The sequence below is a fragment of the Macrobrachium nipponense genome, chromosome 24 (assembly GCF_015104395.2).
Source record: "Macrobrachium nipponense isolate FS-2020 chromosome 24, ASM1510439v2, whole genome shotgun sequence".
NCBI classification, from domain to species: Eukaryota; Metazoa; Arthropoda; class Malacostraca; order Decapoda; family Palaemonidae; genus Macrobrachium; species Macrobrachium nipponense.
Window position 1 is genome coordinate 30,923,478 of NC_061091.1, and position 19,830 is coordinate 30,943,307.

Sequence of the window (19,830 nt, forward strand, 5' to 3'; positions counted from 1 at the left end):
CCAATTTTACCATTACTGTTTAGTGAATCATTTTGGATGCCGTTGTTTATCAGTATTTTGTACATGTTTGAAATGTTGTGATTTTATAGCGTTTTTTGTATTTCTATTATTAATATGAGGAGTTCGTTCTTCAACAGAATGTTACAATGGAACCATGAATAATTGGCGGATAAGCATTTAAAAGGGCGGATGTGGTAAGTGGTCTGGTAAATGGAACAGAAGACGGGAATGACTTTGGAAGTTATTTGCAACAGACTTAGAGAAATGAGGGTTGGACTAGAAACTCGGTGACGGACAGAAATTAATCCCTTCGTGTTATGCTTACCATGCAATTCATTACTTTATTTCGGGGAAAGCTTAATGAGTTTAATATCCATTTTCTATCATTTCTTTTTACTCAACTCGTTCTTAAACTTGCCTAATAAATTCTAGTTTTGTAAATCTAGGATTTGATTTCCATACCTTAGATGGAAGAGAGAGAGAGACAGAGAGAGAGAACTCCAGCTACCGGGTAGGCGGCTACGAGGTATATACCAACTGATCTCAAGGTAAGGAAAACATCCCCGAGAAGGGGTGAACACATTGACCCTACATCCACGGCACTTGATCCTACTGATACACTAGTCTTCAAAAAGAAAAATGCCATTTCAGCATTCACCTACTTACACTTCTCTACTTCTACAATATGTACATCAAGCATTTGCCCTATATCCGCCTCTCAGCATAGCCAAGGCTTATGGTCTTTCCGGTAACCCCCTCTCTCTTTCCAACTACATTATATTTCCTTGTAGTATTTGCTTTGATGATTCCTCTTGCCTCCACCAGATCACATTTTCACAAAACGAGGGCCCAAAAATTTGTTGTATTAGAAGATATAACGACAATTGGGATTTTTCTGAAGTTACTATCTACACCGCTCATCAGTCAGTTATTGGTTGAAATGCCTCTTGCTTTCATATACATGTTCATCGCCTTGGTATAAGAACAGCCTTTCTTGCTGATTATCACAATAAATTAATATTATTTTTCATTCATTTAGCATTTATGTTTAAGAATGTTTGTTTTCTAGTAAATAATAATAATAATAATAATAATAATAATAATAATAATAATAATAATAATAATAATAATAATAATAATAATAATAGTTACCATCATTATCACTTACTGTAGCAGGGATATTAGTAGTAATAATGTAAAAACTAGTTGTTCAAGAATGAGGCTCACATGCGCTGATGAAAACTGCAACGTCGTTGTGGCTTTTGTTAGTCATTTCTAATTCAGTATACAAAACCTCACTTTTCTTTATTATCATTTCTTTTATTATTCGCTGCTTAACTTCTCTCATTCTTTCTCTATACGTATGTCTGTAGGTATGTATGTATGCATGTATTTGTATATATATATATATATATATATATATATATATATATATATATATGTATATATATATATATATATATATATATATATATATATATATATATATATATATATATATATATATATATATATGTAGCTGAGATACTGGAAGTCTGGTAACTTGTTAGTCAATTAGTCAACCTCTGCCCCTCTGTGCCCTTGCCCATTTCTTTTATTCTGAACGTTCTCTCTTTACGGCTTATTCTCTTTCGCCTTACAGAACGGTTCGCTTCATGAAGTATAATATCAGGCAACGAACCGTAGTCCATAAGAAACTGGGTTCGTTTTTCTATCTAACTGAGCCTCACAACGGAAATCCAATTAAAATCTGTTTTGCTCCTGTGCCAAAGGTTGCCGGCTTCTGACCCCATCTGGATCCCTGTCCCAGCATACCTCAGGCTCAACGCCTCTGTCAAATCCACACAGCTTCGGCCAGGCTTTAATCTTCAGTAAAGGTCCTCCCTTCCAGTCTCTCTCTTCTCTCTCTCTCTCTCTCTCTTCTCTCTCTCATCTTCCGTCTCTCTCTCTCTCTCTCTCTCTCTCTCTCGAATCTCTCTCTCTCTCGCTCTCGTCTCTCTCCTCTCTCATCTTCTCATTCCTTCTCGTCTCTCAGAGCCTTGCGATATATATATATATACATATATATATATATATATATATATATATATGTGTGTGTGTGTGTGTGTGTGTGTGTGTGTGTGGTGTGTGTGTGTGTGATAAGTAAACTTAATACCACATAGCATCACGTTTTATATATTTCGTGATCAAGTTATTCATGTCCATATATATATATATATATATATATATATATATATATATATATATATATATATATATATATATATATATATATATATATTATAACCTCTGACAACTAATGGCTGAAGTGCGATTATAAATGAAGAAATAAGTAGGTAATCCAAATTCCATTTGACGTAAATGTACCGTTAAAAAAAACACCTGAGACGCAAAAGTATCAAATAAAGATCATTCAACAAACAGGTAATTATAAGCATAAGTAATAATAAACTAAAGACTCTTAAATGTAGTGTTAGAATCCATCTTTTGCTTATGACATTCTTCAACATTTCGACCTCTATTTGAACATGCGTGGTTTTCACTTACCTTGTAATAGGGTTTAGTTAAAAATGAGTGCGGGTTCTCTTAAAAAAAGTTCCTGTAATTCTTATATTCTAACTTGTACTAATCCGGTACCTTTCAATTCCACCACGCTTGACGACGTTGAAACCAGTTGATGAGACTCTCCCAGAAGTAGCTTAATGCCGCCTTTAAGTCAAACAACAATTATAAAACTCTGCAGCTGAATGCAGCATAGGTTGAAATAAGTGCTATAAGTATTTTACAAATTATGCTGCAATGACACTTTTACCTCAGAAATAATAAAAGTCACTGTACAATGCATTTAGAGTTTAGTTAAGGCCCTGTGTGTCAACAACGAGCCTTTGAAATCATTGAGTAAAATGGTTAAGGAAAAGATGGTTGAACTTTAACAGGGTTCCAGTAAACGACGAACAGCGAAGGTACTATTAAAGGAATGGAATATAAGTGATAACCACCAGATGAACAAAGCTGCCAAGTAGCGGGTGTTATTCAATAACTGTGATGCACAGATGAGGAAACGTATATGACTAGAGAAAAACTAGAAATGATAAAGATTAAAATTTTAGAATAAAGGCGGACTTGGGAAAGGGAAAGCAAATACTGAGGAGGACAGATTAACCAGAGCCCGAATGGCTGCCAACACCTTTATCAAAAGGGAAGAGGAATGTCAGTGCAAAACTGGAAGGATGTATGTTAAAAACTTCAGGAAAATCGAGTGTGATAACAGTCCTTAGGAAAGTATTAAGAGCAAGGATGGCTAGTAACAGCAAACCAATAAACAGAGGTGGATATTACAAGAAGTTTACCAATTAGTCAAAAGTGACGGACTGTACGCAAGGTGAAATCGGACATCAATCATTAAATCTGAATATAGATATTACAAATTGTCAGAGTGCAGAAGACTGAAAGACAAAAATCTGGAAACAGTTTGCAAGGCTTAAGTGTATCTTAGTTTTACCAGACCACTGAGCTGATGAACAGCTCTACTAGGGCTGGGCCAGTGGGTCCTGGGCTGGCCCGAAGGATTAGATATTTTTACGTGGATAGGAACCAATTGGTCACCTAGCAACGGGACCGACAGTTTATTGTGGGATCCGAACCTCATTATATCGAGAAATGAATTTCTATCACCAGAAATAAATTCTCTGATTCCACGTTGGCCGAACCGAGAATAGAACTTAGGACCACTGGATTGGTAGCCGAGCGCGAAAACCAGTCCGACGAGGAACAGTTTGCAAGGCTAAGGATTCGGTTGGTAACAGCTTACAAAACACAGAAAGCAAATACTGTCAAGAACACGAAATTGTGCTTGAAACTATGAAAGAGAAGAGCACTGCTGATAAAGGTAGAAGGGACAGCTTTAGATATTTAGAGATACTTCAACTGACAGTGAGGAAAAACGCACAGTATAGCGAAGTAGGGCACCGGCGTGGCATTTCAATACTGCATGAAATAACATGGTAAAGGCAGATACTGGAGAGTCTGCGTTCTACTATTTTAGTTACCCAATGCCAAAACTATTGCCAAATACCATGTGGGGAAGGAGAAAACTGAGCCTGCTTACTATATAGATAAAGTTGTGCAACTGAAGAGACTTACATCATATCATTCTAATGAGAATGAGAAAGGGCAGCAGGGTAAAATTTTCCTCGTTAATGGTTTTCTACAAAGTCAAAATACCGAGGATGTAATCTTAAAAGACCAGGGTTATATACAGAACTAGGTTTACACGTGGTGTACATAATACATCAAAACTCTTTACGCTTGTGAAGGATAATAAAAATCACTTAAAAGACAGTAATGGTGGGGTTTATTACAAATATACAAACACGATTAATCATATTCACGGGGTTTGTCTGGGTATAGGTCTACAAGGGAAATCAAGTAATAAGAGAAATGAACGCTGAGAAAGAACAATGAGTAAAAAAACCTTACTGAGAATAAAAATAGATACAACAATAAATAAATAAATAAAACGTTAATCTGGCTTAGTAAAACTGGAATGTGCTTTCTGTAAATACTTTTAAGGCGGCAGCTCAAATAATTTAGCGTATAGAAGCAGCCTGGAGAACTCCTGCGTGGAACTCCAACGGCTTCCTCAGATCCTCTCTCGGTAAACTCTGTACTTTGAATTTTCAAATACTTTGTCACTAATTTAAAATATAATTATCACTATCTAAGGAGTGTGTTAAAAATATATGGACACGGCTTTTGAAAATCTGATTTTGCCCAAGGGATGGGTCATCTCGTTTGACAGACAAGTGGAAATCATTTCATTAAGAGATCGTGGTCAAACTAAAGGAAAACTATTTTTCTTATTTTGTACGATTCCAATTCCATCGAAAGAAACGGATTGAAAGGAGAGGAAATGAACTCGTAAAAAGATCATGGGAAATGTCTAAAAAATGTGCATATTTCTTCATTTTCGTAGGCTAGAGGCGTGAATTCAGTGAAAAGATTAAAATTCAAATGACAGCTACCAAATTCTAGAGGGTAAAGACTTGCAAAGACAGTCAATAATTACTCACTAATGAATAACGCTTAATAGAATATACCTACGTATCATGAATGAAGACAACAACAAAGGAAAATACTGAATAAGCGAAAAGTAAACGGAGGAAACGTGAATAGTAAAATGGGTGTAGGAAATGATTCAGATATGTCTTCACGAGGAACGGCCTCAAGGATGCTTTCGTCATTCCCCAGATCTCGAGGAAACAGACCATCACGCGCTGCGTCCCCGCGTTTACCATTAAGAGGCCAAAGTCTAGAGGCTGTAAGTCAGGACTCCTTGGTGTTCCTCACCGATTACTTTTGCCTGGTCGGAAAAGGAAGGAATGAAAATGTACTATTTCAAAGCCCTCTAACAATCTTTTTCTAAGAAGTTCCAGTTCTGGAACATATTCAGTCACTTGGATTTCGTGTCACTAAAGAGAATATGCAAAAGGGAATACGCAATGACCTTACCTGCTCAGGTGGTTCAACAGGTGGCGCTCCTCCCACGACGCTTGTTTCGTCACTAAGCGAGCCCTCTGCAACAAGAACAGGAACGGGCATTATTCATTAATTAAACACAATCTCGACATTGCACACAAAATCTTACTTTGTCAGTACTGATTAGGGAAAGAAATTTATTTGTGTTCTTTGCTGAGAAATAATGCAAATCAAGAGATCACTGCTCTTTTGACTAACCATTTATGATAAGACAATTTTTCAACAAATGCAAAATCTACAGTCTCTAACAAGCCAACTTTTTGTATGAACTAAGAAACTTGTCTGAGAATAAGGTTGCTGAGTATCTCTGATATCTATATCTACATACGTAGATAGGAAGCAATTTGCCTATAAATTTCATGTTATTTTTTTGTGAAACGTGTGAAAATTAAGATTATAGTCAAGGCATTTTAACGAAAGGGTAAATTAAGACTAAATAACAAGGGTTGTAGTGGATTACATACTGTGTCACAATGAATTTGATAATTGAATCGAGCAAAGAAACTCGTCTCTTAGAGAAAGACGAAAACTGCTAACCAGGAATGGAATCCATAGTCTGATACTATTTCTTTCCAGTATCAAAATCGTACACTTACCGGAAGCCAAGGTATCGAGAGTAATCCCAGGGTAGTGCTGAAGCTGGCGCGGAGGCACTTGAGCGCGATCGGACGCTGAGGCAAACTTTTCCCAAGCCCACATGACGATTCCCACCACTAAGGCCACCACCATGACGACAACACCGCCCATGATGCCACCCAGTCTCCAGTTGACTCCATCAAGGAGATTGGTCCCTACTCCCAAACCGGGCTCGGCTATGGGAGGCTGCGTTGGAGACTGTGGTGCAGGAGCAGCTGCACAGGAAGAGGGAAGGGCAGAGAGAACTCGTTCAAGTCAGTGGAATGTGAGACGTCACTTATACACCGGATTACAGGTACTGTGGTGAAATTATAATCTCCTATAGCTCAAACTGGTCCACAGCACATAATTTTCTTTAAGAAGGCAACAAAGATAGGAATTTTAAGCACTGGAATTAAATTACAAAACACGAAATCAATTTGTGTTTACCTTTAAATCTCGCTGGTATTCGCCTAACGCTAAGATACAAGAACTAACCTCGCGTTCTTATATAAAATCCCCTATACATATTTGGTCTAATATGCAAATTAATTTATATAAGATACTTAGATCATTCGATACCTTCATGAAGCTAAGCACAGGAAGTGATTACATAATATATAAACAAATAAGGTATGGCGTTGCTCGCCATTATCGGGCCCCATGAACGTCCCTCAAAAAGTCATGTCTGCTAAGAAGCACGGAGGACATCAAATACGTTAAGACTGGAATGAAGATGAGGAAAATCTTGTCCCATTTGCGAAATACGACCGAAAAAAATAGTATTTACAATTGAAAAATAATAATGGGTAATTATTAATTAGCAACACAATAAATCTCCAGTAAAACTAATGATAAAGAGATTAACACTTTTCTAATAATGGAAATGGAAATTAACTGTCATTTTATAACAGATACGTCATGTTTATGAGATACTATACGATGCTCCCTAAGATGAAAGGAAGCGTAACACTTAATAGAGATGGTTCAACAACAGATGTGCTGTACGAAAATATGAGTCGAAGCCAATAAATAAACGATCATAAGAATGTATGTTTTAGTAGATGGAAAGAAAATATTTATAGCTTGTTTGAAGCAACAAAAACTGGATACACGAGAATGCGGAAGAATCCAAGAGGCAATAATTTTAAGTGCACGACGAAGGAGTTTCGGCCCGAAACACAGAAATCGAATATACGTTGTGGGATCTTATTATTTACCTGATGAGGGGTTCCAGATAATTACACGGATATCAAATAAAGTAAGCTGTTTGTAAAAATAAAACACTGAACTTACCCTACGGATGCTTAAAAGCAAAATATACTAATCCAGACACACATGTATGTATAACCAAATATTTATGTAAGTATGTATGTGTTAGCGTATACTACGTATATTTCCAGTAGAAGTAACATATTTACAATTTTGGTCCCAGATCAGTGAAGCTGGGCGATGTAGCGTCCACTTAACAGCTCACTTTAAGGGAGACTTATGGCCGAAGGGGGGAAATAGGACTACATTCTGGAAAGCCTCCTTCCAAACTAACAGAAAAAAGTATCTCTCAGGGGAAAATGTTTTATATCACATGGTATTTTTTAAATACCAGGAAACAGGTCATTCTTTTACTTATGATTTCATCCGACTGGTACTTTGGTTGATATAAATAGAGGTTTGTAAATTTGTTAAATGAAAAAAATATTAAATGTAGTTGCTATAATATATAACGAATAACAATAATATTGATATCATAACATTCTAATTGTTATTTTCTAAGGGAGATACACGGACAATTAGTTAAAGATTAGATGGAGAGAATTCCAGATAATTACAGGGAAGGGTTAAACAAAGTAAACTGATTGTAGAAGATAACAGAAAAAAGCTGAACTCTTAAATATGGTACAGAGGTTGATATAAAGAGAGCCTTCTAAGCGTATTAATATAAAAAATAAAATGCAATTCCTATATAGTATAAACACATAATGAATAACAATATTGATACCATAACATAATAATCGTAATTTTATGGGGGAAATGCGCAGACAACTGGTTAAAGAAGAGATATTAACATAATCTTGATAAGTAACGGGATATTTGCATCTTTTCGGAGTCTTGACCTCCAGTAAGGCAAAAAGGAAGCTCGCTGAAAAATGGCCCAAAGCCCGAAGAGTCTCTGTGCATAAATCTTCTGCAGAGATCCCCTTCAGACACAAATAATGGGGTGGGATCACAAAAGGAAACAGGTTAATATTTTCTAAGTGACAAGGTACGAATTCAACATTGTTTTGCACTCCATTCTGTACCGCAAGCATTTTGACTATGTTTTAATTTAATTTTTTTTTCCTTTTAAGATTAAGACTTATAAAACTATACTCGGTTTTTTTTCCATCTGTCCACCCGCCTGTGGTGTTTGCGTATGGTAACACTGCGTTCCGGGCTTTAGATAGTTACGTTCATCTTACATTCAACAATTATAATAATATCCTATTTCGAATATTAATGGTGTAATTCGCATACAATAAATTATTAAAACACTTTTCAGTTGCAAATGTACAACCAGATATCATTTTATTTACCTAAAACTTACACATAGTGTAACTATCTAAAGCCCGGGACGCAGTGTTACCATACGCAAACACTGCAGAAGGATGGACAGATGGAAAAAAAAACAGCGTATAGTCAATAGTTCAGATGTTTTAATTTTTTGTCTCGTCACTGCTACCAGTAATTCAGAAGTGCCTTAGTAACCTGCATCATACCTGATAAGTGTACATGTTTTCGAGGCTGGGTTTTTGCGAACATGTAGAGAGGCTTTGAGCGAGAATGCGGGGAGGCAGTGTACAAAACAAGGCGTAAGTGCGCGTCAGGAGGCAGACCTCGTACGCTGAAAACAGGTCGTCTTTCGCTTACGTTCGCCACCAAGGTGTCTCCTGACCAAACCTAAAAAAAAAGGAAAAGAATTGATCTCAGTAAGGGTGTCACGCCGTATTTGCGTGCATAGATAACGGGAACGTGATATTACGTAGAATATTATAGGTCAACATAGAGGACGCTGAAAAAAGTCGCGTAGTACCGCATGGGAGAAATGGCCTTCTTTCTTTCTTTCCTTAAATCTTCAGTGTCGTGCTCTAGCTATGAAGGAAAACAACAAGTGAGGAGATCAAGAAGGATGGCCATCCGAAATATAGAGAGGGGAGGCAATCACCTAGTGGGATAGTTGACCGTCCTGCTTGTCGCCTTTCCGTTAAAGAAATGCAACGTCGAGGTCGCCCATATTTACTTTTTGTATTAATTATTTTAGTTAGACTGAAGATGGACCCAGGACAGGGTTCGAAAGCTCTTGTAACGGTTTGATAAAATAAAACATAATTCACCATTGAATATTATTGTGAACCTGATAAACAAGGAAAACAATAACATTAGCAGGAATAGAGGAGTTTGGGAGGTATTGAGAGGGAAAAAGGTGAGAGATGTCTCAAGGTTTTGGAGAAAATTGATTAAGGATTTAAAGAAAATATATAAATTGTTTAACTGTGGAACGGAGTCAAAGCCAAAGGTTAAGTGGACTTGGAATCAGAAGAGGTAAGGGGAGAGATGCTGGTCGAAAGGATCCAAATCTGAGCCGACGGAGAGACTACCAGAAAGTTACAGAAGACAGTTGATTTAAGAGACATGAAAAAAAATACTTTTTGATCGAAGTAATATTCTCAAGACGCAAAGAAGACAGTAAAATGGAAATAAGTATGATGGGCGCTATAACAAGGAGTCTCTTTACTGCATGTCATCGAAAGTAAAAGAGTTTGTGTGGGTGTATGGGTACAGTACGTTTACTTGGGGGAAAGGTTAGGTTCCTAAGGATTGATGGGATAGAAAGTTTGGCCCTTAGTATTAAAAGTGACGAAGGAGTGAACGACTTACGAACGCAAAAGGCTACTTACTATCAATGAAAACGAGTGTATGAATTTTGAGTGAGACAGACGGACGACATAAGTCTTAAAGGGAATGACACCGTAGATTTTGACATGGAAAATTTGTAAGCAAGTCAGATGTTTGCTAGGAAGCAGGTGAATGAGAATTTAGTAATAAAAGGGCACTTGGCAGTTTCACAACAGAGCTAGAAGAGTACTGTTGAGTGGTCAGGATGTAAGGTTAAAGATAATATAAAGATAATATATCAGGGGCTTTAAATTTCTGTTTGCAGTAATATGTAGTGGGGAAAAGGACAGCTTTCATGTATAGGTCTTGGGTAATGGCGTGGACTATCAGTATGTCTTTCTGCTTAACATTTTCTACATATGGATGGCGTGGAGCTTTTCTTACCTGGCAAAGATAAAGATAACGTACAGAGAAGAGTAAAATTATGAGTGTTTGCATGACGAAGCATTTAAAAGTTGGTTTTAGCAATAATGACTTAATAATATCATTTGGAAGCAAGGAAGATGTGAAGAAGAATGCAAATGATTTGCTCATAAAAGTATTTTCAGTTAAATGCGTGGACGGAAACAAAATGAGAGACGAAGAGGTGAACCATGGGAGGAGAGTCATTGAGGCCAATGCAAAAATTGGGAAAAACGCAAACGTGCAAAGTGGAATAAATCATAGAATACAGAAGAAAATTGTTGATCCACCTCTATAATATGGGTACTGAGGCGGCATAATTGGAAATGAAAGATAAATATGTGAGGAAGAAAGTCTTCAATGCTGAGGAGCCATTATCAACCTTGAACACTTTCTCCTTCGCTTGGAAACGCAGATATATTAAAATACACCGAGTTCGGATATTGGGAGAGAATAAAGGAGATGGCGCGAGACAAAATCTACTTTACGAAGAAGAAATGTTTTCATTTTCTGTCTTTCTACAGCATGTCATCTGCTCACCTTTGGCTATAGAATAAATTCGCATCAGCATCAGCGTTCAAAATCCTCCTTACCTCCAAATTGGCCTTGGAACTGGATTCCGGCGACCTAACGAAGCTCATGCTGGGGGAATGTTGACCATCCTGCAACACGGTATTGACATCACGCGCTGAATCTTGAGCATAGGTCGGGTCATCGCATCTCACCTCCATTCTGGTGATGCCTATCAGGGTTATGTTGCAGTCCTGCAGTGCTTTCGGCGGCTCTGTTGCAAGATGCATACAGAAGATGTTTTGGAAGAAGGGAAAGAATATTATTAGCACCAGGGCTTGGTAAAAATTTCATTCTGTTAATGGTAAAAAAAAAAAACCAGATACTTTTAAACAATAATCTCTTTCATTACTATACTTGTGAGCTTATATGCAAATGGAATGAGAAGAATGTTGGATTCACTTCACATTGAGGTAATTTGATATTGAAGAAAAATAATGAACGGAATAACAGTAGATGTTGCAGCCTTCACAACCAACAAGAACTGAATTTCTCCGGAAGTTCCATTCAATAGTATCAGAGCATCATCGCGATCTATTCATTTATGGCAGTGACAAGAATAACCTTCAGCAACACTTAATAAGACAAATCAGTGAATTTACTAATAGTGAATATTAGTTACAAAGCCTAGTGCGTATCGTTCCTTTCTTATAAGAAATTCTGTTTATTGTCTGGAATTTTCAGCTGGTTCCAATGATAAATTTATGGACTACTTTTTTTAGCATTAATTTTTGTCTTGGATACAGCTATATTCCCCTTGTCTCACAAAGTGAAGTCCTGGCCTGGTCAGCAAAAACCAGTCCTCATGGTGGAGTCATATTATAAAAGATAGCAAACATCCAAATGATACAACTTCCTGGACAGAGGAAGCAAACGACAAATAAATTTTAAAATCTTCGTATAGAAAAGAAAAGTCATTTCACAGTGTATTTACTTCTACTTCCCCTCCGAGATATCCACTATCAGATCAGGCCTTTAGGAAAGCACTATTTTACAGTACTGTATCTCGCCTGTTTGTGCCTCCGGTCTGAACAGGTGTTTGCCAAAAGTTTTCATGTACGTGCCTGGGCCTGAGGGTTTTGTCAATGGTGAGGATACGAGTGAAATTCCGATAGTTAAGGAAAGGAAAGTGGTTCTGAATGGTTGGATGCCATATCTGGACTTTTTGTGTTCTTTATGTTGCTGTAGTACAGTGGATTCCCTACCAAAAATTAAGCACAAGAAAAAGGAAGTCCTCTCTCTCTCTAACATAATCTCAGACTCTGAGATGTATAGCGTTGCTGCCGTTTTCACTTGCCTTCTGCATTTTGCTGATGTCGTGCCATTCGTCGATGCCAGTATGGGTATAAATGGTTCATGTATAACGAAACATTTAGATGTCTGAACTAGTTAGCAACAGAATTGTGCTGCCGCTGTTTCAGACAATCAAAATCAGGTTCATTGCAGATGCTCCAAATAAGACTTCTTTGAAAAAAATGACTACTGTCTACAACAAATAAAGGAAAACTATTACTGTATTTGGTTAAGTAAATGGAATAAGTTTCCTCGTATTATTATTCATCCAGCTGACGCAGTTTCTATAACAACCTTCGTTTTTCGGAAGGTGCAAACTGTACTCTTACTAGAAAATAATTTAGTTAAATCCGCAAAGCCACAGCACTCAAAGTCACATGATAGTTTGTAGGTAAATTTATAAATAGGTGGGTCCCGTCTTCTCTGCTATTTAAATTATCATGGAGACCATATGAGAACCTCGTTAGATCAGTTCATTAGACAAAGATATTGCTCCCTCAGAGTATTAGGCTAAGTAGAAGGAGCCTGGTAATGTATCTTTCAAAATAAGTAGATACATGAATGAATGAATGAAAAAATAAATAAGTAAATACATTAATAAATTTGAAATTTTCTTAACGTTCATGATTACTGCACCCCTTCGATACTGCAGCAATTTTTCATTATCGTTTCCACATTAAACCACTAAACTACTTTTATTTTCGTTCCCATCTACTCCAACTCCATCCAAGCCAAAATAAAAAAAAAAAAAAAAAAAAAAACATTCTCTTTCCTTTGTGAGTTGTCTTCATTAGCGGGCGTAACGAATATAGTGCAAAGGGTGTTTCCCAGCGAAGAAAATGAACAAAAGTAATGGGAACAGAAGAATAATTATTGCATTTTGTTTTGGCTCTTGCACTTCCTCATAGAATTTCATTACGTGTATTCAGTTTTTCCATTCATAGATTGGAAAAATAGCCTACCATTTTTATTCCTTAGAATTAAAAAGAACCAAAAAAAAAATTCACTCAAAGCTTTTACTTGTAAATTGAGCCACAATTGAGGAGAGACTCAACAGTGTCAGCAGAGGAGGTCGGAAAGTATGAATGGATTATTGTGCCAACAATCCTTTATAAAACTGAAGCATGGAAGCTAAACGTAACCTTCGAGTAAAAAAGTTGAGGTTGTTAAGATGACCTGAAGAAACGACAAATTTACAGCTAAGAAAAAATTGTAAAAAGGCTGGTATTGGTATAAGTGTAGATCATAATAATTTGAGATGGTTTGGTCATGGAGAAAGAACAGAGGACAACATGTTGAAAAAAACATGACATATTAATATTAAATCATGAGTGTTTTTAGAAGTGAGGAGAGAGATCCGCAAAATGCTGGCTATACTGGGTGAAAGAGGTATTGTAATAAAGGAACCTTTCCATTCATGACGAATAGGAATGCGTTCAAGGCAGAGCTGACTCTCTATGTAGACGTAAGAAACAGCTCATTTTGTGGAGCATTCTGCAATTCATTAGGTAGAGCCTGAATGTAGCAATGACGGCTGTGGTATGTATTATATATTATATATATTATATATATATATATATATATATATAATATATATATATAGTATATATATAATATTTAGCCAAGGCTACAGGAAAAATGAAATGAGGAGTACCGAGCGCTTTCATGTTATTTCAACACATTTTCGAAAATGTGTTGAAATAACACGAAAGCGCTCGGTACTCCTCATTGTCATGCACTATTTACTGACATATAAGCATATATATATATATATATATATATATATATATATATATATATATATATTATATATATATATATATATATATATATATAAATCACTACTTCATCCTGAATACGATGAAAATAATAAACATCTAAGCAAATGTTTCACAGAAATGAATTTTTGACTCGCAGTGATACCAAACCCCATCTTTCGAAAGTGTCAGGGTGTTACTCGTTGACCTGCTCAAGTCATAACAGACCTTTGAACCTAAGTACTTTGTACCTGACATTTATTAGCCTTCGCTAACAAATGTCCTTTTGTTAAATTTACCATTCTTCGAAATGTTGGCTGCAAATAATCTGGAAATACACATCACCTGTTCTATATCCTCATATTTATAATATATATATATATATATATATATATATATTATATATATATATATATATATATTATATATCTATATATTATAAATATGAGGATATAGAACAGGTGATGTGTATTTCCAGATTATTTGCAGCCAACATTTCGAAGAATGGTAAATTTAACAAAAGGACATTTTGTTAGCGAAGGCTAATAAATGTCAGGTACAAAGTACTTAGGTTCAAAGGTCTGTTATGACTTGAGCAGGTCAACGAGTAACACCCTGACACTTTCGAAAAATGGGGTTTGGTATCACTGCGAGTCAAAATTCATTTCTGTGAAACATTTGCTTAGATGTTTATTATTTTCATCGTATTCAGGATGAAGTAGTGATTTGAATGAAATACATTACCAAGTGGCTCTTTACTGGGTCGGGAAGTTCGATAAAACTTACTGGTATGTTAGATGGTAGCCTGCCCAAGAAAAACCTTTTTGACCTGGCCTCTCATTTGAAAGACCGGAGTTTGGTATCGATGTGAGTCAGAAATATAATATATATATACATATATATATATATATATATATATATATATATATATATATATATATATATATATACACATACATATCTATATATATATATACTATATATATATATATATATATACATAAATGTCTAAATTACCTTTATAAAATTATCTGTCTTTTCACTTACATTAACTTAAAAGCTACCTCTTTGTGTTGAAACATTCTTTTGAAGCCTTCTTACTCTGCATATTGCACAATAGCAATTCATCTTAGAAGCTTCATTTTCTGTACTATCCTTTATGCATAATATCTACATTCCACCTCCATAAAAACGCGCTATCAACAATCGACCGTGCAAGAATATTTGGGTGCGTGTATATATATATATATATATATATATATATATATATATATATATATATATATATATATATATATATTAGTTCAAGTTTTTTTACTCTGCCTATATATATATATATATATATATATATATATATATATATATATTATATATATTATATATAGTATATATATATATATATATATATATATATATATATATATATATGGTTAAAGTTTTTTACTCTGCTTATATAATATATATATTATATATATATATATATATATATATAAAGCGCAGTGTAAAAAACTTGTAAGGATAAACAATATGTTAACACGAAGAAACGGCGCTGAGGTTAATGTAGCAGTAAGGTTAATGTAGGTGAAAAGATAGATCGCTGTCTTAGGGTAATTTACACAGAATGCAAGATGACAGACGGGGAAAAAGTTTACAATTTGGAATTGATGGGAGGTATGAAAACTGTTACTCTCTTACAGTAAAAACTGCCTTTGATATATAAGTTTGTGTGTGTATGCAAAATACCATATGAAAAAATTAAACAGGGATACCGTCCTTACCGATTTCGTAAATTTGTTTGTATTAATGCACGGTCATTGAATTTATATCTTACTTTTAGGCTATGAATAAATCTATAGAACTTAATAAAATCTCATTTTTCGTGTGGTGTTCGTATTGAATGAATGATCTTAAAAAGCTCGGGTTAATATTCATAACTATATGAACCGCATCAGCATTACAGAACAGAATGGTGGTGACGGAAATATAAAAATGAAAGAATACTCGAAGTCTGCAAATGCAAAATGCATTACTTAAACCACATTAAGAGTACAGTGAAAAAAATATATGAAAATACAATTTATGTTTTGCATTGCGTAGGTTTCAATTTCATCAGCTGGTTAGGATTTATTAAATACAAATGAGACAAATCACTTACCTGCTGGAAACTCAAAAACTGTATAAAGAGGTATCCCAAGGAACTAAAGTAATACAATGATTATCATAAAGACCTATGCCGTATTATGATACCATGATTTGGTCTTTAATTACAGTAATGATCATCAGACTGAAAGAAGCAGAGAAATAAAAAAAATAAGGAAAGAGAACATTTTCAATTGTTTACTCACCCACTACTGTGAGTGTGTAGGTGCACGGAACCTTAATATGACCCACGCTATTACGGGCGTAACATCCAACCACAGTTGACGTCGAAGGGGTCAGGGTAACGGTCGACCTTCCAGGCTCTGTTGGGTCACGCTGATGCTTCACGTTCTTCCAGTCTCCTCTTTCGGGGGTGCCATCGACCGACTCTGTCCAAGGGGTGTCCCAGGTCATCCCGCCGGAAGCCAAGTCAACCTTATTGGAAGCCGCACTCTCACTCTCCAGGAGCGAGGAGCTACGAGATTCTGAGACGCCGAGATGGAGCCGAGGGCCACTGGGAACGAAGGGAAGACCTTTGGAATGCATCTCGCCGTAGCGTTTGGGAAAGAGAAGGTTGGAAGTGCCGTCCTCATGGAGGTCTGTGGAAGTCTCTCTAGTGTCGGAATCAAAATTGTGAGGGAAAGGGTGGCTGGACTCGGGGTCGAAAAAGAGTCCATAGTTGGCTTGATGACCTCTCGCGCTCTGGCTGTGTCTGTGGGGAAGGGATGGAATACCTATCTTCCAAGTAAAGGTGACATCTTGAGGCTGAGCTTCCACTTGGCAAGTCAGACTGACTGTAGTGTTAGCTGTCACTACGAGAGTTCGATGCGCAGGACCAGAGCAGTAAGGCAGATCTATACAGGAGGAAGAAAAGACAAACTAGGGCATATAATATATAATAAATAGCCAAATGTAACTTTATTTACATGCTTTGTTTTATATTTCATCAAATTGTGGACATGTTAAGTGAAGTATACACAGAATATTTGTCACTTCACCGTGATTAATACAGTAAATTCATTAAACTATAAATGTTCCTTTAATATACGATTCGCTCTACCTCGGAATTAATATATTTTCATGTATGTTAACCGAAGGGGAATTTCTTAACTGATAATAGTTTTGTCCTCTTGTGGATTCGAAGGAGAAATCAGACTTCAGTGAGGTTACCGACCAGGCCAACAAGAGAGCTGGCTCGAATCCACGAGAGTACGAAATCATTATCAACTAAAAAATTTCCTTTCGGTTAACATATATGAAAATATATTAATTCCGACGTAGAGCGAATTGGATCTTGAAGGACATTTGTAGCTTAATATAAATATTGATGCTTTTACCATTCATTTACTTTTCGAAAGTTAACACAACTTGAAAATATGAACAACAGGAGCATGACGAGGAGAAAGAAACGAAATGACTTTTGGATGGTCTACAAACGCGCACAATGCAGGTGAACATTGAAATCCTTATTCAGGTGGATTATTTTACTTTTTCCACATTTGATCAATATTAAACAAGAAAATAATATTGATTATGTTTTGCCTAAATAAGAGATATTTATTTACTAGAAAACAAATGCTGCTTCCGTTAATAGTGAAGAGTTTGTGCCGACTGTCTATGGTATCCTTCATCACTTATTTATCCAAGTACTAAAACAGACTTAACGTTACTTAATTAATACATTGAGACGAATCGTGATGCTATTACACACACACACACACACACACACACACACACACACACACACACATATATATATATATATATATATATATATATATATATATATATATATATATGTTTGATTTTAAATCACGAAAAGGTAAAAACGTGATATTGTTATACAAACAAAGTTACAGCCATGAAGGAAGTGAAACAAATGAGATGCTAATACTTTCTTGCTAATAAGACGAAAGTACTCAACATCTCAATTGTTTCACTTTTTCTTGTGGCTGTAACTTGTATACAATATATATATATATATATATATATAATATATATATATATATATTATCCTATATATATATATAATATATAATATTTATCTATTTATAATATATATATATATATATATATCTTATAAAATAAATAGACATATATATATATACATATTTAATATATACTATATATATAATATGCAAAATATTAAAGCAGCTGTACAGTATATCTTTTTGAAAGACCATTTCTCCAGTATCCTATTCGTTTCTTCTCCCCAAGGTTAAAAAATCTGAAATGGACATGTCTGTTCTATAAATATTCTGTTAGATACAGAATATATTAGGTTCTCTGCGTTTCTTTCTCATTTTTCAATCCATCTTCAGGTTTCACAAAAATGACGGGAAACATGTCATCATTTACAAATAAGAATGTATACCTGTATTTTCAAAATAGGATCAAGTAACAGTAACTCTATCTCCTCACGCTCCTCTCCCACTCTTTTACTTTCCTTCTGAATAAACATTGGTTATTCGTTATCTTTCCTTTTCAAATAGGACTCTTTATACCGATGATCACTTCTCAGCTATGAAAGCCAGACGACCATTAACCAAATGAAACTTGTCTGTCAAACTGCATCACAGCTTCCAGGGTAACGTTGCCAAAATGGAAGACGGCGTCTTCAAGAGGTGGAACTGGAATATACGGTGTAGGCCAAAGGCCCAAGTTCTGGGGCCTATGTGGTCATTTAACGCTGGAAAGGAAATTGAGGGTAGGAAGGTCTGAAAGATGTAAGGGAGGATAACCTCGCAGTTGCACTGTGAAATAATTGTTAGGAGATGGTGGATAGCAAGCTGGAAGAAAGCTAATATGAATGGAGGTACAGTAATAGGAATAGCTAGGGGCCGAAGGGACGCTGTAAAGAACATTTAGTAGCGCCTACAGTGAATCCTGTGAGGTGCACTGACGGCACTACCTTCCTACAAGGTTCAAGAGGAGGAGGAGGAGGAGGAGGAGGAGGAATGAGAATCGTGGGAGACCTTGAGGAGGAGGTTAAAGAACATAAGGGACCTTTGTCCTGTTTCGGCCCTTCATATCCCAAAAATTATAAGAATTTGTAATGCTTCTCCTTACAGTTCGGGATACCGTCTATTTCCCCATTAAATGCATTATCCAAAAGAAATTCTAGACCTTTTATATCAGTGCAAAATAGCTACAAGAAATAAGAATGAAAATGTAAATATAAATTGTTCATGCGCTTGATTGATATATCAAACAAATGAGTATTGTCTAGTAGTAAAAAATTCTGTGAACAAAGAACGGCCTGGAAACGAGGGCGCACCTGGAACCTGCATTAACTCTCTGGAAGCTTTTTAATCATGGGGATTGCAGTTAGGGAATTCAGTAATTAATGGCTTGTTGATGACTCATTTCTATTATTTCAAGAGGGAAATCCTACTAAATGTATGCGGTTCGTAAATGCGCCAGCTTTTATATATAGTATATATACTGTAATATATATATATTATATATATATATATATGTTATATATATATATATATATACATATACTATATGTATGGATGTATGTATGTATGTATGTGGGCTCGTAAATGTACTAACACACACACACACACACACACACACA

At 35.7% G+C, this 19,830-nt stretch overlaps 1 protein-coding gene across 4 annotated transcripts in view; it reads right to left on the minus strand.

The window, feature by feature from the left end:
- Window positions 1-4,347: 4,347 nt before the first annotated feature.
- LOC135205546 (uncharacterized) overlaps window positions 4,348-19,830 on the minus strand; it is a 161,021-nt gene continuing 145,538 nt past the window's right edge. For all 4 annotated transcript variants that reach the window (XM_064236306.1, XM_064236308.1, XM_064236304.1 and 1 more), the window contains 6 exons: window positions 16,454-17,101; window positions 11,082-11,272; window positions 8,910-9,090; window positions 6,135-6,389; window positions 5,512-5,576; window positions 4,348-5,362 (listed from right to left, as the gene is read on the minus strand). In XM_064236306.1, coding sequence (XP_064092376.1) covers window positions 5,312-5,362; window positions 5,512-5,576; window positions 6,135-6,389; window positions 8,910-9,090; window positions 11,082-11,272; window positions 16,454-17,101 — 1,391 coding nt within the window. In that variant the 3' untranslated portion in view covers window positions 4,348-5,311. The remainder of the gene's footprint in view (window positions 5,363-5,511; window positions 5,577-6,134; window positions 6,390-8,909; window positions 9,091-11,081; window positions 11,273-16,453; window positions 17,102-19,830) is intronic.